The sequence below is a fragment of the Ruditapes philippinarum genome, unplaced genomic scaffold (genome assembly GCF_026571515.1).
Source record: "Ruditapes philippinarum isolate M1 unplaced genomic scaffold, ASM2657151v2 ctg1234_1_1_1_1, whole genome shotgun sequence".
Classification (NCBI taxonomy): domain Eukaryota; kingdom Metazoa; phylum Mollusca; class Bivalvia; order Venerida; family Veneridae; genus Ruditapes; species Ruditapes philippinarum.
The window spans coordinates 74,153-87,406 of record NW_026866730.1 but is presented as its reverse complement, the minus strand read 5'-3'; the positions used below and the strand labels follow the sequence as shown (position 1 = coordinate 87,406).

General features: G+C 32.5%; 1 protein-coding gene and 1 long non-coding RNA gene across 2 annotated transcripts in view; one reads left to right on the top strand and one right to left on the bottom strand.

Annotated features, from left to right (window-relative positions):
- LOC132733527 (F-box/WD repeat-containing protein 2-like) overlaps positions 1-13,254 on the top strand; it is a 14,504-nt gene extending 1,250 nt beyond the window's left edge. The window contains exons 2-7 of the mRNA XM_060720186.1: positions 5,208-5,297; positions 6,098-6,234; positions 8,244-8,380; positions 9,459-9,697; positions 9,978-10,764; positions 12,228-13,254. Coding sequence (XP_060576169.1) covers positions 5,213-5,297; positions 6,098-6,234; positions 8,244-8,380; positions 9,459-9,697; positions 9,978-10,764; positions 12,228-12,375 — 1,533 coding nt within the window. The 5' untranslated portion in view covers positions 5,208-5,212 and the 3' untranslated portion in view covers positions 12,376-13,254. The remainder of the gene's footprint in view (positions 1-5,207; positions 5,298-6,097; positions 6,235-8,243; positions 8,381-9,458; positions 9,698-9,977; positions 10,765-12,227) is intronic.
- LOC132733529 (uncharacterized) lies at positions 3,274-5,035 on the bottom strand. Its single transcript, XR_009626174.1, has 3 exons — positions 4,852-5,035; positions 4,361-4,470; positions 3,274-4,040 (listed from the first exon to the last, which is right to left on the bottom strand). It is a non-coding gene; the product is annotated as an uncharacterized LOC132733529 (long non-coding RNA).

Sequence of the window (13,254 nt, the reverse complement as noted above, 5' to 3'; positions counted from 1 at the left end):
CAAGTGTTTTGGGGCTTTTATATGAACTCTTTATGTGTTAACAATCTTCTAGCCTATTTATAACAGCAATTGCTCATAACTCTGTCTAATATCCAGGCTCTTGTTCTCAGCTCAGGTAGTGAGAATTGCCTAGCAGCTGCAGTTTACCTATTTGTATCCTGTTTAAAATTTTGCTGTTATTGGCAATTCTTATTTTATTGCAATAGGGTATGTAAGTCTCGTCATGTGACTTGCGAGATTTCACGATATTTTGCACTTCCGGGTACAAACAAACATCAACAACATTGCTTATCTATAATGGGTAATATATTCTTGTATGCCGATGGGAAAGTAAAACTTACATGGAAAAGCAAATGATATGTGGAAATTGGCAGAGTTTTTTGTTTTGTAACGAAATGCAAATGGTTTCATCTTGTGAACAAGTATCAATGAAAGACAACTTCGTATAATCTTCAGGTAGGTGTGTCATTTCAAATTCAGTTTATCCCAATAAATGTTGTAATATTTTCATTTCCATGTAAATCTAATAAATTTGTTTTTTGATACAACATCATTCGCATCTGACACCAGACTGGTGAATTTGATTTTATCAATTTTCTATAGCGCTACCTGATTATCTCTCAGAAGTATATAATGTTTAGAAATTTCGGACGGCGCATATTTCGGATAAACGTTTCAATATGATTATCAGTGAGTTTTAGTTGAATATATTTTCTTCCAACTGAAAATATTATTTATTTATAATTATTATCTTTATAAAGCACAAACAGTCAATCTGTATATAACCAATTTAACCTTTTACCCCATGAGCATATTGCGAAAAATGGCCAATTTCACTGAAAAGCCTCCTGTAACAAGTTCAAACTGCTATGAAAGTATGAAAAATGCTTCAATACTAATGAAACTTGGCAAAAATGTTGACTACACCATAGCCTCTGTAACAGCATGCTCAATGGTAAGTTTTCTGTTACCATGGCAACGGGGGGACGTCTCAAAATTGCCCAAAATCACTATTTTGCATTGTTTTTTTCCATCAAAACTGAGTTCAAAGTGCTGCAACTTCTCAATGAATTGAGATAGAGTAAAAGGCTTTTCAGCGTCGGTTACTAGCTACCCTAAGATCGACCTGAGGCCATTTTTAGCCTGTCACATGTCCAAAATTTTCTTGGAGATGAGGGGGACTCCGCCCCCCTTCAAACCCCCCAAACAGAAGGGGGCACATCCCCCTTCTGGCAACCCCCTGATGTAATATTTGGATGGGGGACGGCGCCGAAAAAGTGGTCACTTTTTTGAACAACATTTCTCAAACGAAAAACAGTGTTTGGGGCCTAAATAGGGCATTTTTTCACTGTTTGAGGCCTCAAAAAGGGGGGGGGGGCAAAAAGCCGTCGAAACACGCTTATATAAGGGAAAAGGTTAAATTGTCATAAAATTCAATGAAATATTTTGCTCCTGTATTTAGACTGAGGACAGTGGTGAGATGAAAGACGTGAACTGGTATCCGATGTAAATACATGCTCTGCTGTAAAATCGTTTTGGTAAGAAATATATACTTAAAGCTACTTAAACTACATTAATGAAAAATAAATATTATTGTATTACATATAATGTTCTCGTTTTTGTAAATAATTACAGTGTAGCTAAATAAACAAACAGTATGGCATATGTAGTTAATTCATGTTAAATACTGTTTAAAGTATTTTTCTCAAGTGAGTGGGTCATATATTTTAGTTAAACTAGGACACCAAGAAGTGTTTCTTCCTTTTCAACATTATTTTCTATTCATGACAATATGAAAATGCTTGAAATTTATAGCTGACCAATTATTATTGCTTTCAACTCATGATAAATTTTCTTTATATACAGGTATGTGATTTCTTGGTTGGATCTTGAGTACTTGTCATGGCTCTTGATTTATTTTGGAGTGTTCACCATCAGATTAGAAGTCAAATAGGGATACCACCAGGCATAGTTGAAAGGAAATGTCCATACACAGTCTTGGAGTACATAGTGGTAGAGACATGGCAGTCCATTACAGATTTTGACTGAATTAAAGCTTCTTAAAGCTCCATGTCTTGTGTAAACTGTCTGACTGAATGTTTGTATTCTAATAAAAGCTAAGGTTGAAGACACTTCAAAGATATATGTCAGTGTAAAAATGTTAAACAAAATATCTGTCTTTGTTAGAAATAAATAACCTGTCTTTATTAGAAATAATTAACCTGTCATTTGTAACTTTGTATTAACTTAATTATTCAAAGATAATTTATCTTCTGCAAATGGCTGCCCAAAACAGTTTCAACCAGGCATCATGTAGTTTCAAAACAGTTAAGATAAATTTGTTATAAATAGACTTGTAAAGTAACAGGAATGGTAAAAAGATAAATGTTCAGCATAAAAATGTTTCTATCTTGATTGAGTTTCATTTCATATTATCACCATGATCACTGCAATTGTAAAAGTAATGTAATCTTTAACCATTATTCAAATATCATAAAAATCATCTCAAAGAAAAACTTGTTTCTGAGGCAAGATGTGTAAAATTCTTTCCAGTTATAGCCTTTCACTGCTCTTAGAAAAGCCATGATTTGCATTGTACATGGCAGGTAGTAATACCAGAGTAAACAATATTAATGCAATTCATCTGTGTTGAGTATTCTGTAGCAAAACACTAGCTTGCTAGCCCTTGTAAGCCCAAGTCTCTCTCTTAATTGGAGAAGACTTGCAATTCTGCATTCCTTGAAGATTTTAGTATCAGAGGGGTAGTTATTACTTACCATATACTTCTTTGGGTTTCAAATTACCTGTTTTATAATGTATTGAACCTGTTGACATTTGACCAAAAGTGAATTATCTATACAATACATGAACAACTTAGGGTTTGCACTTCATACAAAACTATTACATCACTGATACATTAATATACCCATTGGAACTGTTTCAAAATTGTCAATGTTTCAAAAAACAAACAAAAAAAACACCACACAATGCTTTTAACTTCTGTCCATGTACATATGTGTAAATGTAGTCATTGAAGAGCTGTCAAGAACTTTTCATCAATATTATTTAGATAGTGTCTGTTTCGATTTCAGGACAGACAAAATTCAAATGGCATGCATAGTATTTAATATAGTCAATGCTTGCATATTCAAGCAATCTAGCCATTGCTGTTAGAGAATTAAAGTACACAGTGACACTTATTTTGCAGATGAACTCTTATGATCAAGCACTGCTATAAATATATGCCAAATAGTAGAAACAAAAAACAGTTCATAAGTTTAATAAACTTTTATTTTTACACAATTTATAGTGCACTGCTTAGCATATATATCACACTGATTTTCCAGTGGAAGAAAAACTTCAGGAAAGCACTTGGATTTATTATTAGTTATTTGGACAATGTAACTTTACACTGTGAATGTCTACTGATACAAGAATAAGAATATTTCCTTTTACAAATGTAAAGACTTTGAAAATTAACATGAACAAATTATCATAGAGTTATAAATCATATTCTAATTGAAAAATGTTCAGCTTGATATCAAAGCTTTGAATGCAAATTTGTGAGCTTATCAATGATTACCTCACAATATTAGTAGTAGATGATATATAATATTTTTGCTAATCTTTACTTCATAGTCATTTAATGTCCATAATGTCATATGACTATACTGTGATTCCATGAAAAACCTTATCTCTGGTGTGTTATCAGCTTTGGTATATATAGAGTATCTAGTTTTAATACTTAAAACTGCAATGAAATGTGGATATTTTACTCTGTTTCTATCATTGTGACATTAACATGTTCATAGTGTCAAACACCATAAAATCATACTCTTTATACATTAAGATTTTTGTGCTGGATGTCATTCATCTTCTTCAGGAAAGTACATTTGACTATTCTCAGTGGCTTATATTAAACTAATATTTCACTGTAACTGTGTGTTCTCTGATATCATTCTCAAATTAAGGAACTGGAAGATGGTAGTTGCAATAAAGGTCTTCATGGACAAATCCTCCTTCATCTTTTCCCTTTTTATCTGCAGAATGAAAAATCAATAAATATGTTGTTACAAGTGTAAGACAATAGAAATGATATTTACATTACATTTAATAAGCTGGTCATGATTGACAGAAAAATTTCATATTTGAAGTAAATAAACATTAAAGATAAACAACAACACATAATATATAACAGTCAAAAATATTGATCTTCTTGAATTTGAAACATGACTATTTTTAATGTTTTATTTACTTATCAATTATCATGCAGTGAAATCCAAGTTATTAATATATTTGGATAATTGTTTATCTTTCCAATCTGAACTAAAAATTAATCAATTATTTTACATGTATTTACCTTTGATGTATAGATATTTCAGGATCATAGGCAGTGCAAACAGTTGATTAATAGTCCATATTGAACAACTGTATATTCTATACTTGTCATATACCTCCTTGTCTATACATCTGAAATGGTTTAATCAAATATAATATTTTTTAAATCAATCATAATTTGCTAGGTACCATATTAACATGTATATATAACTGAAAAAGGAACAAGAATAAAATGGAAGGGGAAAAATATCCGAATTACTGTGTGCAATGTCCCATTATTTATATAACTTTAATATACACTAGAATTAAAATGTTTCTCCATTGTTTATTTCAACAAGTTAAAATGGTTTGAATTAATTTCTCACATCAGTAGTTTTAAAACAATACTAAAAGCTAAACAACTAGAATTCACTACCTTGACAAAACATCCGAAACAATTGTCACTATCCGAAAATAAACTAGTTTTATTCAACTCTATAAATCCCTCGTTTTTCCGTCAGATAATTGACCTACCTGCATTTTTTGACCCGTGCTATCCATTCCTTCAAATCTGAAGAGGACCGAAACAAATTTAACTTCTATACCCCTCGAGTTCTTCGGGTTACCTATATGCGTAACGGTAAATAAGTCTGCCGATGTACCCGGAAGTGGTAAATCGAAAGTGAAAGTAAACGAGACTTACGGGCCCTATAAGTCATTGCTTGTTTTAATATCTTAATAAATGATCTTATCATTCCATACTTTCTTTGCACTAAACCTCTTCTCTTCAAACTTCAGGTTTTCTCGAAGTTTACCTTTATTCATTGGTACTAAACCTTTTTCAGAATTCATGTTATATATTTTAGAATAATGTTTTTATATTTTATCAGGTCTGATGTCACATGGAAGAATAATGAAAATGTCCCACAGTAGATCACCTTCTGATCCAGGACCACCTAAAATGTTACCAGGAATGGAAGGTTTGTTATTAATCTGACTTGTGTTTTTGTTGAATCAAGATTTGCTACAGTTTTTTTGCTACATTTTTATGGTTCAAGTTAACTGATTTATAGGTACAGGGTATTTGTACATTGTTAACTGATTTAACCCATTACTGCATGAGCAATTTTGTGAAAAATTGCTATTTTTATTGAAAATGCTCCTGTTATGCACCTGTTACAAGTTCAAATTGCTAGAAACTGTAAAAGATGCTTCAATATTCATCAGACTTAGAATTAATGTTGACTGGACCATAGCCTTTGTAACAGTATGCTCAATCTTAAATTTCCCGTTACAATGGCAACGAGGGGACATCTCAAAATTGCCAAAAATCACTATTTTGCGTTTCAAATTAATTTCAAAGTGCTGCAACTTCTTAATGGATAGAGATAGAGTCAAAGGCTTTTCTACATTGGTTACACATTACCTTCTGATCTGTTTTTGTTGAATCAGTTTTGAAAATACAAATCTTTTATATGGTTAAAGTTGACAGATTTGTAGGTACATGTATGTTATATATACATTCAGAGTTTCTTCCAAAGCACATTTTTGTCTTTCTTTCATTTTTAATAGCAAAGTCCCTTTCAGAAATATTCTATGTTGGAATATTTCTTAGCTGTTTATAAAAGGAAATATTAAAAATTTTTCAAACATGGCTTCCAGAAAAAATTCAAACATAGCTTCCAGAAAATTCAATCTTATAACAAGAATAATCAGTTATGAGAAAATACACTGTATAACTTTATTGTTTTAAACAACTACAAATTGTCTTTGTTTTCAGTTCCTATGGCATCATATAATGATTCAGAGAAACAGTTTCTGATTTGGTTACACTCAGTCAGTGTGAAGTTTCTGGGATTAACTGACACAAAGAGGATATGCTTCCTGGATTCAATAATCAGTCTTTGTGGATCAAAGGTATATATAGAAGTTTTCATTTCATACAGACTTACATTATTAGTTATAAAGATTTTTGACAGGTTATATGGTTCTACATAAACTGTTGTTTTCATATTGCAAACAGCCTTTTATAAATATCTGTCAAGAATCTTGATAACAAATGTATAATAAAGCAAACTTTCTTTTTAGAAAAAAAAAGATTTCTTCATAAATTGACAGCAGCCATGTATATATATCCAATGAAAAGCGACATTACAAACGTGCAGTATTGTAATAGTAAGTAAGTAAGTAAGTAACGACTTTATTTAATGAGGCTAACACATTCGGTTTTCCGATCTTCCATGCGGGCCTCAGCATATACATAGCATATACATAACAATATATACATTACACATTTTAAATAACATATATACACAAATAGAAAAAAAAAAACATTTTCATAACCTGGGCATGAAAAAAAAACAACAAAAAAACCCCAAGATACCACATTTTCATAACCTGGGCATGAAAAATACATCATTTTACAAGTAAGATTAGAACAATATTGTAAAAACAAAACATTATACATTCTATTCTTGTGTGGCATTATCATTACAACAAAATGTACACTCATTTAATTAGAAAATTACCACTTAATATATGTGGCTTAAAATTTCTTCAAAGTATCTGAATTTCGAATATAAATTGGGATGTCATTCCATATTTTAGGACCAGAATAGTCAAATGATTTCCTAAAGTACTCAGTTGTTGGTTTCGGTATGACTAGTTTCTCATTTTAAACAGATCTTAAGTTGAAGTTGTGTTTGTCATTTATCATTTGGAATTTATTTTTCATATAATTAGGAAAAGATGGCTCATTTATAGATTTATACATGAGAATAGCTTTTTTGTACATAATTCTTTGATCAAAGGACATCCAATTAAGCTCTTTAAATAGTTCATTTGATGGGGAATCAAAACTTTTATCCAAGATTATTCTAGCAGCTCTTTTTTGAAATTTGATAATTTGTGAAAGTAATTCACTACTACAGTTCCCCCATATAGTGCAACAGTAGTCTAAATGAGGCAGAATATATGCATTGAAAAAGAGTTTTTATAGAATGAAGATCAAGATATTGTTTAATTCTAAGAAGCAGGTAGAGTTGTGAATTGCACTTTCCAATAGTTTTTTGAATTTGAGTTTTCCATTTGAGATTGTTGTCAACATAGACACCTAGTACTTTTTCTGTGTCTGTAAATTCTATTTCTTTGTTATGAAGATACAGTGTAGGTGTAGCATTATTTTCTAATTTTGTATTCCTAATTGACAGAGTCATAGCTTTTGTTTTAAGTGCATTTAGTATCATTGAGTTTTGCATGCACCATGTGTTAACATTATCAATATCTGTTTGAAGATTTTCATTGACTTCTTGTACAGTATTTCCTATAGAAGTTAAGGAAGTGTCATCTGCAAAAATATTAGCATTAGATCTTTTTATATGCAGATGTATGTCAGTTATATATATTAAGAAAAGTAAGGGTCCCAGGACTGAGCCCTGGGGTACTCCTGAGACAACGTCAGCAGAATCAGATAATATAGACTAGTTCAGGAAATTTTCAAAAGCAAGACTGCGGCAAGCTGTATAACATTTTCTTGAGGAGTTTCATACCTGTACTATCAAATGAAAGTTTTTATTTCACATTATACATGTATCAGGAGGCAATTTTTATATTTTATATGTTAACAAGTACATGTATTACAACGCAATAAAGGATTTGAGAGTTCCAAAAAACCAACTCCAGGGTTAATATTATCTGGTTGTTTCCATCTAAAAAGACCTTCTTCAGGACAAAATATATTGAACAATATGATCAAGCGTGTACATAAATATGAACAATGTTACTATTTTTAGCATCAAGTTTGATGTAATAAAGAGAAGTAATGCTAAGTATTAATGTATATGTTAAACTCTAATGGACTGTACATGTACACATAATGAGATATATACTTTTGATAAAAAAAAATTATTATTTGAATTGACTTTCAGGAGTTAACTTACTTGACAGAGTTACTGCCAAATTTAGTGTATCGTGACTTCCTACGAATGCTACCAACAGAAGTGAGCGTGCGGATCTTGATGATGTTAGATGAGAAGAGCTTGTTGAATTGTTGTCTTGTGTCAAAGTATGTAACTAATTTGCTTATTCTGATTCTGTGGTTAAAGTTTGAATTATCAGAAATAGATTTAAATTGATGTGAGCAAAATTGTTTAAATGTTAGAATTTTAATGAAATTTTTTTTTAAATTTTTTTTATTGATTTGCTTGTTAATTCTAAGCTAGACGGATAACTTCCTCACATGAAAGAATCTAAAGTCCCTGTCGGGATTCGAACCCACAGCAGTGAGGGGCAAGTGGTTTGAAGTCAACAACCTTTAAGGAACGTCGGTGGTTCTACTCAGGTGCCTGAAATTAATGCACGGAAGGGCACCTGAGGTCTTCCTCAACCAGTAAAGCTAGAATGTTGCCATATTACCTAAACTGTGTTGGTGTGACATAAAACCCAATCAAATAAACAAAACAAAAAGAAACAAACAAAAGTTAATTCTAACTACATGTCAAATAGTATTTGGAATAGTAAATTCTGCCAGGGTAATTATTTTGCCATTTGTTACAACAGGAAATTCACCATATATTCAAACTGCACAATTTTAGCATTTGCATCTTACGCAATGTATGGCCTGTTTAGTATGCAGTATACAGGGAAGAAACCTTAAAGATTTATCATGAAGGGCAGACTTAAAGCCCTCCAATGTCTTGATGCAGATCAGACTACTGTACGCTTGAAACCAGTTCAATCCTGTTTTTGCTGATATTGTTTTATGAATTGTTCTGTATTTACATTGTTAAACTGTAACACTTTTGTCACAATTTTTATAGCTACATGTATAAATCTATACTACTTGAAGACTAATGGGGGCAACCATACTGCTGCGGCATCAAGTCACCTTAGAAAAATGCCAAGGTATCATCGGCAACAAAGCCAGAAATTTAAAATTGGTCATGAAGTAGAAATTTCAAATTGGTCATGAAGTGTAAAGCTAATGTATGTGAATGTTTTTATGTACTTGTGTTTTTATTGACAACTGGCAAAATAAATCGTGTCATTCCGAAGTAAATCATGCATCTTATTAAAAATCATATAAGACTGGACTGCTTTGCAGGAAAAAATCATTTGTTAAGCACTGTTATTTATATTTACAGATACTGGAATCATCTGATAAACAGTTTTAGGGAGGTTTGGATTCACATGGCTAAGAGAGTTGGTGCCAAAATACTCGCTGAGCCTTATGTCCCAATACACAAATACAAAAATCTGTTCATACATTCCACTTATCTTGTACAGCAGATGAAAAATAGGTCAGCTTTTGAGGTCATGACCTTGGAAGGTCACATGGGTAGGGTCATGGCACTAACACAAGGCCGTGACCTAGTTGCTACAGGTATGTGCAAACATCATTTTCATTTTGCATAAAATAGCTATCTATGACTGTTATTTGATGCTGAAAATAATTAATATTTTTAATTACACATGTATCTAATCACCTGGAAAAGTTAAACTATAAAGGTCTAATGCAAACCAGATTTTAATTGAATAAGAAAAACACTCTATGTATAAAACTCCTTAAAGTATGGACTACTTTTTAAGTCATCTTGAATTTAAATCCGAGATTATCTATTGGAATAAACCCTTACTTAGTAAATGTGTTTAATTTTGTCCAGGTTCTGATGACCACACAGTGAGATTCTGGGATATTCACTCAGGAGAATGTGTCAAGGTCATACACACACATAGTGTTTCAGCACTACAGTTTGATGACATATTTGTATACACAGCATCTTATGATAACACTGCTGTATGCTGGGATATTGACACAGGTCAGCTAATGTGGCGTTATGTCGGGCATATCTCGGCAGTTTTTAGTCTGGATGCAAGAAGAGACTTGAACTTGTTGGTTACCGGCTCGGCTGACAAGACTGTTAAAGTGTGGCAACTTGACTCAGGGATTTTATTGAACTCATTATCAGACTGGCATAATGATTGGATTACTCATGTAAAAATTCTGTCCTGCTCCCCACGTCAAGATGGTGCGGAAATAGATATATTACAAGGACGGACTTTACAGCTGGTGTCAGTTGACAGACAGGGCTGTTGTTTTTGGACGATATCAAATAACGAGAATATAGACGTTAGTGTAACACACACAGCTGATTGGTGTATTAATGTGCCTTCAGACAGACAAAACTCTGGAATAAGTGTTTGTACCTGGAACAAGAAGGACAGATGTCAGTCTATATCTATATATAAAACAGAAACTATAGATAATAAGTGTGTACCACGACACATAAAGTCACTGAGTTTGCCGACCGACTTGCCATCAAAACAGACTGTGTTAGGGATTGGACAGAAGTTTGCAGTATTCATGGTAGATGAAGGTTACAGTCGAGTGGTGATTGTAGATACACATTCGTGTAGAATAATGTGTTCAATCCCAGTACCACCATATAGGTAAGTGCAAGGTCTTTTTCTTATTTTGCAATAATGCATATTTTTTTAAATGGCCGCCTTTGGGTGGAGTTAAAGGCCATAGGATTGAAAGCCAAGAAATTGATTTTTCTTGTTTTTGTTTCAAAGTCTTAATAATTGTCTAGAAGGAAAATTAATCAGCCCTTCATAATCAAAGATGGAAGTTACTTGAGTCTTCACTCGGGTAAGAGATTAAAAGATTAGAGTGATAGTGTCAAAAGTTGTTGTTTTTATTGTGTCGCCTTGAAAAAGGCGACATATAGGGGTTACTTTTGTCGGCGGCGTCGTTGTCGGCGTCGTTGTCGGTGTCGTCGTCGGTGTCGTTGTCGGTGTCGGCGTCGGCGTCCCCTCAAGCTTGTCCGGAGCATAAGTCAGTCATTATAAGTCGGATTGACTTCAAACTTGGTATGCATGCTTCTCATAATTACCCGAAGTGCAGTGCACAAGAACCAGTACTCTGTACTCCTTATTTTTTGAGTTATTGCCCTTTGTTTATTTTCATACTTTATTTTTGTCCAGGCCATTTCTCCTTAAGTATAAAATCTATGGACTTGAAACTTCATAGGATGATAGATCTCATTAAGAAGAAGTGCAGTGCACAAGAACTGGTACTCTGCATTTCTTATTTTTTGAGTTATTGCCCTTTGTTAATTTTCATACTTTATTTTTGTCCAGGCCATTTCTCCTAAAGTATAAAAGCTATGGACTTGAAACTTCATAGGATGATAGATCTCATTAAGAAGAAGTGCAGTGCACAAGAACTGGTACTCTGCATTTCTTATTTTTTGAGTTATTGCCCTTTGTTAATTTTCATACTTTATTTTTGTCCAGGCCTTTTCTCCTAAAGTATAAAAGCTATGGACATGAAACTTCATAGGGTGATAGATCTCATTAAGAAGAAGTGCAGTGCACAAGAACTGGTACTCTGCATTTCTTATTTTTTGAGTTATTGCCCTTTGTTAGTTTTCATACTTTATTTTTGTCCAGGCCATTTCTCATAAATTATAAAAGCTTTAGACTTGAAACTTATTAGGATGATAGATCTTTTGATAAGAAGTGCAGTGCACAGAAACTGCTGATCTGCATTTCTTATTTTTTGAGTTATTGCCCTTTGTTAATTTTCATACTTTATTTTTGTCCAGGCCATTTCTCATAAATTATAAAAGCTTTAGACTTGAAACTTAATAGGATGACAGATTTTATTGATAAGAAGTGCAGTGCACAGAAACTGCTGATCTGCATTTCTTATTTTTTGAGTTATTGCCCTTTGTTGATTTTCAAATTTCATTTTTGTCTTTGCCATTTCTCTTAAACTATATTGTTCACAAGGCGACACATCCGACTCGCGGAGTTCTAGTAATAATTATATATAAATAGCTTGATCTTATCATTTTTTTTTCTATTAAATATTGTTAATTTAATTATTTATGGACCTTTTTTTATAGGCCCACCCAGAATGGTTCATCAGCAACATTAGGCAATCAAGATTGGCTTGATGGGTTTACAGAAGGCAACAGAACTGGACTGTTCCTAGCACTTTGTCTCAAAGATAACAATATCATGCTTCTAAAGTGGAAAGACCACCTGACATGAAGAGAGTGGTGGTCATTTTGTGTAGAAAGTGATTTATAACTTTATTTACAGATGCTGCAATATACTTTTCTCCAGTGAAAAGTCTTCCTTGAAAAATTTGAGGTCCTACATTTATAGGTCATCCTTGAAAATTAGAAAAGAAGCTACTATTGAGTTTTATATACTGTGCATCTTCCTTTGTTTCCAATTAAAAACATACAAAACCAAAAAAAAATGATATTTTTTAAGATTAGAGGAAGGAAATTTAAGACATGGTCTTAGAATAATTAAAAACGTGATCTTATTTTAGCTGAACATAGAACAGAGTTCACTTAGTATTGGAAAATTATTTTAAATTTGCAATATATTATTCTAAAATATTTTAGTAAGTTATTGTATCTGAACAGATTTAAATTTAAGAGTAATTTTTAGAAGCATGGTTACTTCTACATTTGTGAAGGTATAGGGGAGCTGTGTTTGTTTGATATTTTTTCTGCAAGGGCACAGTGTTCATATTGAATATATATTTTCAATAAGAGCAATTATTATGGTAGATTTATAGTATTTTATCATTAAAGATCCTGTATGTTGTGATCAAAAAAGTGGTAAACCACACTAAGTATGTATGTATAATTGTATGTATTCTAGGCTTAATGAGGGTCCATCCGCCCTTTCAGGCACTGAGAGTACGGACCCCGGACATGTCACCATTCATGTCCTTAAATGTTACTATCAACCAAAAGGTGACCTATAAATTTTGAATTCAGTAATTCACTGAATGATACTAAATATGTATGCAAGTCGATTTTTGTGATCATACAAATTTGATGCACGGGAGGCCAATGACACCATTATATGCATCATGGAGAAAAATAAAAATGAGCTTGACTGACCGATAAG